This window comes from Petaurus breviceps, unplaced genomic scaffold (genome assembly GCF_028583685.1).
Source record: "Petaurus breviceps papuanus isolate PSGF00001 unplaced genomic scaffold, PetGlider_PUasm1.0 77, whole genome shotgun sequence".
In the NCBI taxonomy this organism is placed as follows: domain Eukaryota; kingdom Metazoa; phylum Chordata; class Mammalia; order Diprotodontia; family Petauridae; genus Petaurus; species Petaurus breviceps.
The window spans coordinates 5,113,207-5,127,910 of NW_027186492.1; the positions used below are offsets into that span (position 1 = coordinate 5,113,207).

The window sequence follows — 14,704 nt, forward strand, 5'->3', positions numbered from 1 at the left end:
GATGGATAGATGGATGGATAGATGGATGGATGGATGGATGGATGGATGGATGGATGGATGGATGGATGGATGGAAGGAAGGAGAGAAAGAAAGAAAGAGAAAAAGAAAGAAAGAAAGAAAGAAAGAAAGAAAGAAAGAAAGAAAGAAAGAAAGAAAGAAAGAAAGAAAGAAAGAAAGAAAGAAAAAGAAAGAAAGAGAAAAATAATTATACATGGTGATATACATATATATATACAGACACACAACAGCACATAACTAGTTGGATGACCTTGGCCAAATATAGGGAAAGGCTTCCCTTGCAGAATCACTGGTTCAGTCACGTCCAGTAGTGGCAACACTTATTTTGAACCCCCCAGTTTCTCAGTTTAACTGACCAGAGATATAATGTTGATATTCTGCTTGTCCATTTCAGGCTGAATCCCTAGACCCATCTCTGTTCCCTCTTGGGATAACAGAGCTTGTCTCTCCTGGCTGGCTAGCTGGATCCTAGAAGGAGGAACTCTGGATGGGAAGGTAGAAGTAGATTGATTGGGGAGAGCATTACAGTAATCATTGGGAATTAGCATAGTATGGAGGAATGAGTACTGGCTCTTGAGTCAGAGGTCCTGAGTTCTAACCTTGAGAAGGTCATAACCCTGGGCCTCATTTTCCTTATCTGTAAAAAGAAGGTCATAGACTAGATGGTTTCTGAGGTCCCTTCCAGCTCTTAGACCCCATAAACCATTTTATCTCTTAGGAACATGGGTTTAGAATTCAGGAGTGAGGAACCACAATGGATCTTAGAGGCCACCCTTATATTTTACAGATGAGGAAACGGAGGCATAGAGAGGTTAAATGACTTGACTAAGGTCACACATCTAATAAGTGTGTGAGGTAGGATATTAAGTTCTGGTCTTCCTGACACTAAGTCTAGCAGTCTATAAAAATGAAAGGGTTGGACTAAATGATCCCTGTGGTTCCTTTAACTATAAAGTCTGCAATTCTATGTGCAAAGGTGGAGACATGCACATAGACATGGACATATACATACAGATATACACATATAGTGTATGTCTAACCTCTCTTAGCTGCAGTTTCTTCATCTGAAAAATGGGACAACAATAACTATAGCAATTATCTCATTGGGTTTTTATGAGAATCAAATGAGGAAAAGTATGTAAAACTCCTTGAAAACCTTCAGGTATTATATGATATTGTTAAAGACACAAATAGCACCCATCTCCTTTTTTTTTTTTAAAGAATCTCATTTTCTGGCACAGCTCTACAGAGAGGTTATCTCCATTCCTGAGAAGCCTCTACCTCCACCCTGGGTAAGGTCCACCCCTGCTTCCCTCCTCCAACCCTGGGGGTGGAATGCTGAGGGGGTACATCCACTTTCTGGAAAAGACTACAAGCAGAGTTCAATCCTTTGGGGTCTGGTCTTTACCTTGACTTGCCTCTGGATCCGGAAGCTGAAGGTCTCATTCCAAATGGGGTGATTCGAATTGGAGACAGTTTTGGTCTTAAATGTGGTACCTGATGCTGTTGGCAGCTGTAGGACCACATATGGGTCAGCCTCACTTACTGCCATAAAGAGAAAGAGCAGGATGTCAAGTTTTGTTGTTGTTCAGTCATTTTCAGTCACATCTGACTCTTTAGGACCTCATCTGAGGTTTTCTTGGCAAAGATAGTAGAGTGGTTTGCCATTTCCTTCTCCAGCTCATTTTACAGATGAGGAAACTAAGGCAAACAGTGTTAAATTACTTGCCTGGGGTCACACAACTGGTAAGTGTCTGAGGTCAGATTTGAACTCAGGAAATTGGGTCTTCCCAACTCCAAGCCCAGCACTCTATCCTAGATAGAGTGCTACCTAGTTAGCTTCCCCCACTGTACCCATATCCTATTGACCTGAGGGCAGTCTCTCCCCAGGTTCCATTTTAAGACCCCATTACTTATCAGAGTCAAAAACTATTAGCTCATTAGACTGGGAGTTTCCTCAAGTTTCTTCAAGGACCTCAGCTTTGTATCTTCTCTTTACTTAGCAAAAGGGAGGCAATGTGGTAGAGCGGGAAAGTAGGATGAATTGGGGTTCAGAGGATCAGGGTTCAAATCCTAACTATTTTTCAAGACTTTTAGTCTCACTTTCCATATCTGTAAAGTGAGGGCATAGACTAGATGACCCCAAGGTCCCTTCTAGCTTTGATCCTGTAATCCCAGGACCTTAATACAATGTTGAATGAATAAATTATGATTTTATTGGGATGCCTGTAGTTCTTTAGATAGTCTGGTCTTGTTGTGAAGCTTCACTGTGGCATAGAAATGTGACTGGCTTCCCAAAGTCTGTCTCAGAAGAGAGAAAAGTTCTGCCAACCATTTGGGAAAGCTTGGAGCACTGTAGCAGCAAGCACCCCAAGTGTCCCCAGGGTTTGCTGCCAGCACAGGTTCTTAGATCTGCTTTGTTAAAGGAAAACAACTCAAAATGGGTTAACAAGCTTACTTTAATCAGTCAAACATATATCGTTTACCTCGTTCAGGGGAAAAAGGTCAGCACCCTGAACTTCAAAGTATACGGGCAGAATTATCAAGACAGAAACAGATCAAGTAGACAGCTTTCCAAACTGTCCAACCATTACATCCATACCAAATCAACATCTGGGTTTCAAAGCTGGGGGACTCTGGACAACGGCTTCCCAGAATCCAGATCAAATCACAGAACACTTCTCAAAGTGAGCCCCAAAACAAAGCTACACATCAGGGCTTATATAGCCCTCTCCTGGCTCAGAGAATGTAACAACCTTATTGACTCACTGGCCAATCAAGAAGCATCTACTGAAAAACAAGCCTCTCACCCCAGGCTCCAGGTGCACTTTAGCCTAGGGGCAGGGAAGATCTTCAAAATTTACATTCCTATTACAAGCACATGCCCAACAATAGATTGTGCCTGCTGTCTGCTCCCCACCTTGGAAAAGATCAAAGAAATGCATCACCAGATTGGCTCCTGAAGAGAAACTTTTTTCATTGGCAGTGCCCCACAAAGACTGTCTGCTGAGATAAAGAAGGACCACGACTCAAATCAATGGAGGGAGCATCCATACTAGTGAAATCACAAATCCTTGAAATATCCTAGATGCAAGTTTGTCCCTCAAGGGAGAAGTAAATGCACCTCCATCTCTTTATGGAAGACATGGTGGACTATGGGTATGGAATGCTATATATTGTCCGACTCAGTTAATGAGTTGGTTAGTTTCGCTGAACTGATTTTTTTCCCCTTCTCTTATTCTTTTTGTTTGTTTGCTTGCTTGCTTTTTTGGTGGGGGAAGACAGGGCAATTGGGGTTAAGTGACTTGCTCAAGGTCACACAGCTAGGATGTCTTAAGTGTCTGAGGCTGGATTTGAACTTAGGTCTTCCTGACTCCAGGGCCAGTGCTCTATTAACTGTACCACCTAGGCACCCCTGCCCTTTCTCTATTCTTTTTTCCCTAATAACTGTTTCTTTAATGTAACCATTGGCTTATTTTCACAGTAATTTAGGTTTGTGTTTGTCAGTCCAATCACAGGGTTTCATTGAATTTTTTACAATTAATTATTCAAGGAAATTGGGGTGTTATAGCCTGAAAGATTTCATACATTTTTGTCATCATCCTAGTGATCCATCCAGGTGGCATAGGTTTGCCTCCAACACATCTGAAAGATTAACCAATATGACAAAACTAAGATAAACTTCCTAGTTCTGCTGTAAAATATGGGGTTATTCCTGCCAACATAAAAAAAAAAGCTTCGGGGTATGAAATAATTTGAACATTCTTTGATATGGGAGGTCCATATACATACACTCAAAAGTTTTCATTAATAACTCACAAAGGCAAAATTCACAAAGTAGTTGTAGGATGACTATAGCCCAGATCATGACATTCAGTTGAAAGGCCAAACAATTCAGTTGACTCCTCAGTACCATAGGCTTGCATAGAATATGGGTTGTCTATATTTGAGAGTGTTAACTTACCCAACACTAGCTTCTCCTTCTCTCTAAGGGAAAACACATGTAGGGATAACGACTCAGGGAAAAGGCCAATGGTAACATTCATCCCATGGTGTGCAGCATACCCTTCTTAGGTACTATGCATTCCTTTGATCAGTACATATATTTTTTCCCAGTGTATTTTTTTAAATAAACATTTGTTTTTAAATTTTGAGTTCCAGATTATTTCCCTTCTTCCCTCTTCACCCACCCCCACTGGAAAGATAAGCAATTTAATATAGTTTGTACATGTGTAGTTACACAAAACATTTCCATAGTAGGTATGTTGTGAAAGACTAACTGTATTTCCCTCCATCCTATCCCACCCCTCACTTATTCTATTTTCTTCTTTGACCCTGACCCTTTCAAAATACTTTGCTTCTAACTACCGTCTCCCCCAATCTGCCCTCCCTTCTATTATCCCCCCTCTTATCCCCTCACCCCATATTTTCCTGTAGGTTAAGATATCCAATTGAGTATGTACATCATTCCCTCCTTAAGCCAAATTCAATGAGAGTAAAGTTGTCCCATTCCCTTTCACCTTCCTGCTCTTCCCCTCTATTGTAACAGTTTTCTCTTGCCTCTTTTATATGATATAATTTATTTTATAATAATTTATATTTTATATAGATTATATAATTATATATTTTATATATAATATATAATAAATAGATAATTTACCTCCCTTTTATATGAGATAATATCTCCCCCTTTCTCCTTCTCCCAATATATTCCTCTCTTACCTCTTAATTTTATTTTTTAGATATCATCCCTTCATATTCAACTCGTCCTGTGCCCTCTGTCTATGTATACATGTACATACATACGCACACCCTCACATATATATTTATACACACCTACACTCTCATATATATGTACATATATATTCCCTTCAATTGTCCTCATACTGAGAAAAGTCTTATGAGTTACAATTATTGTTTTTCTATGTAGGAATGTAAATAGTTCAACTTTAGTAAGTTCCTTATGATTTCTTTTCTGTGGTTGCCTTCTTATGCTTCTCTTGCTTCTTGTATTTGAAAGTCAAATTTTCTGTTCAGCTCTGGTTTTTTCATCAAAAATGCTTGAAAATCCTCTATTTCATTGAATGATCATATTTTCCCCTGAAGCATTATACTCAGTTTTGCTGGGTAGGTGATTCTTGGTTTTAATCCTAGCTCCTCTGCCCTCCAGAATATCATATTCCAAGCCCTTTGATCCCTTAGTGTAGAAGCTGCTAGATCTTGTGTTATCCTGATTGTGCCTCCACAATTCTCAAATTATTTCTTCCTGACAGCTTATAATATTTTATCCTTGACCTGGGAACTCTGGAATTTGGCTATGATATTCCTAGGAGTTTTCTTTTTGGGATCTTTTTCAAGAGGCAATCAGTGAATTCTTTCAATTTCCATATTGCTCTCTGGTTCTAGAATATCAGGGCAATTTTCCTTGAGAATTTCTAGGCTATTTTTTTTATCATGGCTTTTAGGTAGTCCAATAATTTTTAAATTATCTCTTCTAGATCTATTTTCCAGATCAGTGGTTTTTCCAATGAGATATTTCACATTGCCTCCTATTTTTTCATTTGTTTGGATCTGTTTAATAGAATCTTGATTTTTCATAAAGTCATTAGCTTCCATTTGCTCCAATCTAATTTTGAAGGAATTATTCTCTTCAAAAAGTTTTTGAAATTCCTTTTCCATCTAGCAAATTTGACTTTTCAAGGCGTTCTTTTCCTCATTAGCTTTTTGGGTCTCTTTTGCCATTTGAGTTAGTCTATTTTTTAAGGTGCTATTTTCTTCAGTCAGGCTGTTGATTCACTTTTCTTGATTTTCTTACATCACTCTTATTTCTCTTCCCAATTTTTCCTCCACTTCTCTTACTTGATTTTCAAAAATCCTTCTTGAGCTCCTCCATGGCCTGTAATCAATTCATATTTTTCTTGGGAGCTTTTGATGTAGGAGTTCCGACTTTGATGTCTTCCTCTAGTTCCATGCTTTGATCCTTTTTGTCCCCAAAAAAGGAATCTATGGTAGGATTATGTTTCCTCTGTTTGCTCATGTTGCCAGTCAATTACTTGACTTTTTAACTCTTTGCCATGGTAGAACTTTGCTTTCAGAATGAAGAGAGCCATATCCCAAATCACTGGGGTTTTTGCAGCTGCTGGAGCAATTAGGAGGGTGCCCTCTCTGCAGCCCCCACAGGCTCTGGAACCTGGCCATACACCCTAGGACCTCTACCCAAGACCACGATCCAGATCCAAGCAGGTTAAAGCAAGAAAAATTACCCTCTGAATGGTCTCTTGGTTTCCCTACTATCTGTAGGCCAGGAGCTCCTGAGGCAGCCATGAACCTCCACAACTTCTTACCCCAAGGGCTAGACACACTCCTCCATCCACCCCTGTTCCAATAGACCTTTTACTTTGTCTTTGGTGTTTATGGGTTGAGAAGTCTGGAGACCGCCACAGCTGCCGGTGCTTCACACTCCTGTAGTCTGCTCTGGCTGTTGCTGGTCGGGGTTGCCCTGGGGCCAGAACTGCATGGCTCACATGGGGGCTGGGCTCAGCTTCAGGCTAGGTGCAATAGCCCCTTCCTGTGGGCCTGCCAGGCTGGGCTGCCTTCAGTGGGAGATTTGCTTCTCTGTCACTTTGCAGGTTCTGTAGCTCTCCCTTCTCTTATTCTTTTTTTTTAATTTTATTTTTTTTTTTAAAGCAATTGGGGTTAAGTAACTTGCTCAGATTTACATGGCCAGTTATATTGTGTGGGTGCTAAGTGTCTGAGGCCAGAACCGATTCCTTTCTCTTATTCTTAATGTGGGCTCCTTGAGGGCACATACATATTTTTGTCTTTCTTTGTAACCTCCACCACCACCCCATGACTGCATTTGAGATTTTCTTGCAAAGATACTGGAGTGGTTTGCTATTTCCTTTTCCAGCTCATTTTACAGATGAGGAAACTTAGGTAACAGGGATTAAATGACCTGTCCACATTTGGACTCAGGTCCTCCTATTCCAAACCCAGTGCTCAATCCACTGCACTACCATGTGCCCCTACACCTGACATATAGTAAGCTCTTAATAAATGTTTGTTGACTGACAACAGATAGTTTGTTGGGTAGAGGAGGAAAAAGTCAAAAATGAAGGTGATGAACAAAATATAACAATAAAAATTAAGAAAAATGAACTGTATCTGAAGGGGGAAAACAACACAGGGTCACACAGGGACACCCTGCTAGATCCTTTCCATGAATTGTGGACTGGTCAGACTAGAGTAAGACTATGCCTCCTTGGAATCAAGAGGAGAGCTACTCACATAGGTCCGTCCAGAACAAGTTCCTTGCTTCCAGGATCTTCACAGAGAGCTGGTAGCAGGGAAAGGCTTCACCCTGAAGGGGACACAACATGAACAAATCTCTTAATTATAACATTCAAAGCCAAGCTAGCAAAGCTTACCAAGAGGCAGTCTGCTATCTGTGGAGCCCTCATGGGTGCTGTAACACCCAGCATCCCCAGGGTGGCTGCCAACACAGGCTCTTAGATCTACTTTTCTAAAGGAAAGCAACTCAAAATGGGTTAACAATCTTGCTTTAATCAATCAAACATATCATTTACCTAGTTCAAGTGAAAAAGTCAGCACCCCAAACTTCAGAGTATACAGACAGAAGTTACAAGCAGAAGTTACAAGAAGACAGAGAAACATTTCAGCAGACAGGCCTCCAACTGTCTGACCATTACATCCATACCTAGTCAGTTACTGGAGAGTGAAGCATCAACATCTGGGTTTTCAAAGCTGGGGGATTCTCAACGGCTGCCCAGAGTTTTGTCTGGTCAAATCACACAATACTTCTCAAAGTGAGCCCTAAAACAAAACCTCACATCAGGGTTTATATAGCTTTCTCTTAGCTCAGAGAATGTCACAACCCTCTCGACCCACTGCCCAATCACAAAGTATCGAGGCGTAGGCATTCCTAAAAACCAGCCTCCCACCACAGGCTCCAGGTGCACTTAAACCTATCAAAGGGCCTAAGGGCAGGGAAGATCTTAAATTCCCATTCCCATAATAGGTGCAGAATTGTTGCAACTGCTCCAAGAGATCTCCTGAGGCTTGTATCCTGAAGCCTCTAAGGTAACTTGGTGGATAGAGTGCTGGACCTGAGTCCTATTGTGACTTCATACACTTATGAATTATGTGACCCTAGGAGAATCACTTAATCTCTGTCTGCCTCAGTTTCTTCAACTGTAAAATGGGAGTCCTAAAAACTAGTGGTGATGAGAACTCAGGTAAAGTAGCTAGGGAGAGCATTATAGTAACCAATGGGAGTAAGCATGGTGAAGAGGAATGAGCTTCGGCTCTGGAGGCAGAGATCCTGAGTTCTAACCTTGGGCAGGTCATAGTCCTGGGTCTCAGTTTCTTCATCTGTAAAATGAGGACTAGATGGTCTGTGAAGTTCCTTCCATCTCTTAGATATATGATCCCATAAGTCTCTTAAGAACACGGGTTTAGAGATGGAGTGGTTAAAAGAGGCACTCAAGTCCCACACCCTTCCTGAATTTTCTCAGACTGTCTCCTATGCCTGGAATGCTACCCCTCCTCAACTCCACCAACTGACTTCTCAGGATCCTTTTAAATCCTGACTAAAATCACTTTTTTTTTACTGAAGACCTTTCCCAACCCATCTTAATTCCAGTGCCTTCCCTTTGTTAATTATTCCCTATTTACCCTTTATATCGTTTGCTTTCCATATATTTGTTTGTATGTTGTCTCCCTTCCCCCCCCCTCCATTAGATTGTAAGCTCCTTGAGGGCAAGAACTGCCTATTTTTGTATCCCTACTACTTAGTACCTGAAGCCTCTAAGGTAGTACTTCAGGGCCTAATACATAGCAGACACTTCACCAGTGTTTTGGGTGGCTTGATAGAGTACCCAGCCTGGAGTAAGGAAAACCTAAGTTCAAATCTGTCCTCAGATATTTGCTAGCTGTGTGACCCTGGGCAAATCATTTAATCTCTGTTTGCCTCGGTTTCCCCATCTGTAAAATAAGCTGGAGAAGGAAATGGAAAACCACACTAGTATCTTTGCCAATAAAACCCCAAATGGGGTCACAAAGAGTCAGACACAACTGAAAAATGACTGAAAGGAAAGATGTAACACTTTAAGATTTACAAGGCATTTTACATGTCACCTAATTTGATCTTCACAGTCACCTTGTGAGGCAGGTGCTATTACCATCCCCAACTTGGTAATGAGGAAACTGAGGCTGAGAGAAAAGTTAAGTGACTTGTCCAGGGTCACACAGTGTAATGGAAATGTAAATTTTTAATATCTTCCCTGCCCCTAGGCTAAAGTGCACCTGGAGCCTGGGGTGGGAGGCTTGTTTTTCAGTAGATACTTTTTGATTGGCCAGTGAGTCAATAAGGTTGTTACATTCTCTGAGCCAGGAGAAGGCTATATAAGCCCTGATGTAGAGCTTTGTTTTGGGGCTTCACTTTGAGAAGTGTTCTGTGATTTGATCAGATGAGACTCTGGGAAGCCGTTGTTGAGAGCCCTCTGGCTTTGAAAAACCCAGATGTTGACTTGGTATGGATATAATTGTTGGACAGTTTGGAAAGCTGTCTGCTTGATCTGTTTCTCTGTATACTCTGAAGTTCGGGGTACTGACCTTTTTCCCCTGAGCTAGGTAAACGATATATGTTTGACTGATTAAAGTAAGCTTGTTAACCCATTTTGAGTTGCTTTCCTTTAACAAAGCAGATCTAAGAACCTGTGTTGGTAGCAAACCCTGGGGATGCTTGGGGTGCTTGCTGCTACACACAGCTAGGAAGTATCTGAGGCAAGATTTAAATTCATGTCTGCCAATCTATCCACTATGCCACCTTACTGCCTAATACACTTACCACTTTCCATCAGTCATCACTGATTTTCTCTCTGTACTCAGACACTCAGATCTGCTGTGTGTGCCTCATCCTCATTAACCTGAATTCCAAATGTATCAGCCTTTCTTCTCGCCTACCACTAACCTCCTTCCCCCTCAGAGATCCGTGCCCAGGCAAGACTGTCATTGTCCCAGCACAAGTCATACACCCTGCAGCTACTGCTGTCTCCACCCATCCTTCCTTCCTGTTGCAAGTCAAGAGTGTGGTTAATGGATCAATATCCAGGAGAGCCTTGGCTGGTGAGATCAGGAACATGCGGCCCTGGGAGTGTCCCTGCCAGCTTCCTGCTCCATTAGGGTGGTCATGAGAGCACTCTAATGAGGTAGGTGCCTTCCTCAATTTGTGGTGATGAATGATCCAGAAAGACACTGAGCAACATTTCCGATTAATGAGCCCTCAACCAAAGGTGGTAACTGACCCAGCTTTCTTGATTTCAAAAAATACTCAGTTTGATCCCCTCCCAGTCTCCCAGATGCTCAGGGCCAAACTCATCAGGAAGAAGTCGATTTCAGAGCTCATTGGGAATAAAATCTCATTAAGGAAAATGAGGTCAAAACCTTGCCTCAGTGTAGAGCTTGATGAGAGATGCTGACCACACTTAGAGGTGCCTGCCTTAGAAGGACAGGATCTGAAAAGGCCAATGCCTTGTGGAGAAGAGACAGTGTGGAAAGAAGATGGATACGGTCAGGAATACCCAGATTCCCTTGGGAAGAGGGGACATAGAAAAGTCTGGCCCCATTCAGAGAGCTGCTTCTCAGTCAGAGGTAGCCCAATCTGACAGCCCCCTACTCCTGCTACACAGGGTTCTGCAGCTCCCTCTCCTGCTCAATGGCCAATTGCCCCTCTAGGAATGCTGGGACAATATGGCATCTCCTCCTGGTGCCACTTCCTAACCCATCAGTCTACATTGCAGGTTGGGGCTGCTTGGCTCTGATGAGCTTTCTTGGGTCTCTATTTCAGCTCTGCCTCAGAAGGCTGCATTTCCTTGAAAAGTTTTCTCTTTTTTTGAAGTGAAACCTCAGTCATCCTAATTTAGCATCAGACACTTGCTCTCCCCAGCATCCTGCAGCCCTAGGGATTTAACAACCAGACAACTCTGTAACAACTCCTTGTTCTTCCATTTTTACTCTTGTTCAGTTGTTTCAGACTCTTTGCAACCCAATTTAGGGTTTTCTTGGCAAAGATAGTAGAGTGGTTTGCTATTTCCTCCTCCAGCTCATTTCACAGATGAGGAAACTGAGGCAAACAGGGTTAAGTGACTTGCCCAGGGTCACACAGCTAGTAAGTTTCTGAGGCCATATTTGAACTCAGGTCTTCCTGACTCCAGGCCCGTCATTCTATCTACTGTGCCACCTAGTTGCCCAGCTATTGTTTTTTCTCCTCTGGGGTTCTAATAAATGGCTATGAGCCAAATTGCTTTCTTTCCATAGCCTGGTCTCTTTGATTGGGATGATCTCCAACTAACCAAACCATTGGGTCAAGCAATGGCAGATCATGGATAATGATTTCCATGAGGCTTTCCTATGGAAAGTCCACTGACTCAGCTTTCTCCCTTGGTAATAAGAGTTTACATTTATATAACCTTTAAGGTCCGCAAAGCACTTTAATACATCATCACTTCCTTCATCCCCATTTTACAAATGGGTTTGAAAAAGGTTAAATGCCTTAGGTGGTACAGTGGATAGAGTCCTGGGGCTGGAGTCAGGAATAGTTCAAATCCAGCTTCATACACTTACTAACTGTATTAACCTGGACAAGTCACATAACCCTATTTGCTTCAGTTACCTCATCTGTAAAATGAGCTGGAAAAAGGAACAGCAAACCACCCCAGTATCTTTGCCAAGAAAGCCCCAAAAGGGGTCACGAAGGGTCGAACACAACTGAAACGACTGAACAACAAGAAAGTAGGTTGCCTCAGATTGTATAGGTAATCCTGTCTGAGGCAAAATTTTAACTTGATCTGTTCTATCTAGACTAGCACTCTATCTACCATGCCAGTAACCAAGAGAGAAAGAGAGAGAACATGCCATACTACTCAGAATCCTGGGACACAGGCCACTTCACAATCTTGGGCTCTACAAGAAGTTGGGGCTTTTTAACAGACAACTCAGAGGTAGACCCAGGTATGTCTAAGAAACACTGAAGGCAAGGAAACCTTGAGTCCAAGCACAGAGAGAGGTCTGAAAGCTGGTGGGGTGGGAACCCTGGGGCCTCTGATAATAATCACTGACATTTACTTTATGTTAAGGTTTGAAAAAGGTTTCCTTCCAAAACACTAAGCTCAAGTGCCACCTCCTATATAAAGTCTTTCCTCTCATCCTCCCTGATGTCCTCCCTCCCCACCCCCACCTCCATGCTAGGCCAGTGGTAAGCACTTCATAAATGCTTGCTCCTCATTCTGCCCCCCAATTTTGTACTTACATGTGTACATGTTATTTCCTCTCTTCTTTCTTGATACCCCCAAAACCTAGTACAGTGGCTGGCACAAATAGTAGGTGTTTAATAAATGCTTGTTGACTGATTACATCCATTATTTGGGATCTTACAGTCATAGATCTAGGCCTGGAATACAGGGCAGTCCTTCCAACATCAGAGGCAGTGAGGACTCTTTCTACTGTAACAGGCTGCCTCTACCTCATTATATCCTTATAAAAACCCTGGTGAAGTAGGGACTACTGACATTATAATCCCCATTTCACAGATAAGGAAACTGAGGCTCAGAGAGACTGACTAGTCATCTCACCAATAGGTGTTAGAGGTGAGTTTTGAACTCAGATCTTCATGACTGCAGGTCCAGCATTCTGTCTACTCTACCTGCCTCTTTCCAGTAAGGGGCTGATACCCAGCGATATCTCTGCCTGAACTTATCACGACTACCACCCTACTAGGGTAGGAGGGTCTCTCTAGGCATATTTGAATATTTGGGGAGGAGAGACCATGTGTGATAGTAATGGCATTTAAAGTTCCCCCTGTTTTCAAATTGATTGTGTTTGGTTTTCAAATTGATTGTGTTAAAACCCAGAGCTTGTTAATCCCACCTGTGGGATGGACTTGTTGATGTGAAAAGAAAGTCCTGAACTGGGAGGAGCTGGTGATGTAGATTTGGAGAGACAAGAGAGAGGCAGAAGAACTTTTTGGAAGCAGCACTGATGGGGTGAACGGGATCCCGATAGGATCAACAGGGCGTCTGGAAAGAATTCAGCTCAGCCTTGCTTGGAGTTAGAGTTGAGAAAGTTTATTAATACACCATTACAGCGGGCAAGAGTCCTTTAGGGGACCTTCGAGTGAGAGGGGTACATGCTTTTACTTTTAAAGGACCCCAGGTACCCCACCAGCACCCTCGTGGAGGCAGAGAGAGACTGAGAGGATTGCTGAGGGCCACTTTGAATTGCCCTGGACTTTTGAGACCTGACCCCGGAGCTGCCAAGGACTGAGGAGACATGGCTGTTTTGCTGGTACTTTGTCTGTCTGTTTTGATGTTGTTTTGCCAGATTTGTCCACTGGTGAAAGACAGTCCTGTTGTTGAAGAAGTCCTGGAACCTGGCTGTTCGCTAAGAAGCCCTGAGACTGTCCTGCAGACAGAGAGTGAATGCTGTCCACTGGTGAAGGACAGTGCTGTTGTTGCAGGGGTCTGGAGACTGTCCTGCAGACAGAATGAATACTGTCCACTGGTGAAGGACAGTGCTGTTGTTGCAGGGGTCTGGGAACCTTTCTGTTGGTTCAGAAGCCCTGAAGAAGGATTTTCTTGTTGTATGTTTACAGAAATCCTGGGAGAGGGCTTTGCTAATGTTTTCAGGGGTTCTAGGACTGTTCTACAGACAGAGGATGAATTAATGAAGAGACTGGCAATGTATCTTGTGGCCTTGCTAAGCTTTGTCTCCCCAGGAACAAAGATTGCTGAGAACTTGCCTCTGTCAAGATGAAGAAAAGACCTCCATTTGGGTATTAAGTGCTGTGCTTAAACTTGTTGTAACTCTGGGGTAGATTCAATTGAGATCCAGGGGTGGGGAACTTTTGACCTTTTTGTGCTCTGTGATTGACAAATGAAGGTACTTTACTTATGTTTGGAAACTAATCTCCATTTGAGAAGAGGGGCTTTGTGGTGGACTAAATGAAGGTATAGCCTAAGGGTGGAGAAGTATTTAGACCAGGGACTTTGTAATTGATTGAATGATTGGAAGGTCCTGGGGTGGGGTAGTACTTGGAGATTATTTAATCACATTTAGTAAATGCTGTATTTGGAATGATGTCATGTTTTGATCTTCTCTGTTCTTGGTTTGTCACTGAATAAAATGGAGAGCACCTATGCTGATATTTTGAACCTGGGAAGTTGTTTTTCCTTGGCAATTATATTACATTATCAAAAGTCCATCCCACAGGTGGGATTAACAAGCTCTGGGTTTTAACACAATCAATTTGAAAACCAAGCCAATACAGGGGGAACTTTAAATGCCATTACTATCACACCATGGACAGAACATACATGGTATGGTAAGCCATACCCTAATGAACTAGGAAAGAAGAGGTTGAATCCACTTTCTGGTCAAGTTGGGCAGAGCAGACATGCTGTATAACCCAAAGCAGTCAGTTCTTGGCTTCCTTTCTGATTTTTCAACTGTTCTTCTGGCTTCTCTGATTTTCCAACTGTTCTTCTAGCTCTCAGGGCAGGGTCCCATCATCCCATCCCAGCAAGAAGAATTTGCATGAAATCACCAAGATACCTCAACCACCAGCAAGACCCAGTTGAGAGGCTAGGAAATGTCTAATGGAATTCATTGT

The 14,704-nt window shown here is 42.4% G+C and overlaps 1 protein-coding gene across 2 annotated transcripts in view; it reads right to left on the bottom strand.

Moving 5' to 3' along the window:
* PLA2G4D (phospholipase A2 group IVD) overlaps positions 1-14,704 on the bottom strand; it is a 52,007-nt gene that overhangs the window by 29,936 nt on the left and 7,367 nt on the right. For both annotated transcript variants that reach the window (XR_011171999.1, XM_069105820.1), the window contains exons 2-3: positions 7,306-7,378; positions 1,427-1,563 (exon numbers count right to left, since the gene is read on the bottom strand). Coding sequence is in view for 1 of the 2 variants with exons in the window: in XM_069105820.1 (XP_068961921.1) it covers positions 1,427-1,563; positions 7,306-7,378 (210 nt within the window). In the remaining variant the exon portion in view is untranslated. The remainder of the gene's footprint in view (positions 1-1,426; positions 1,564-7,305; positions 7,379-14,704) is intronic.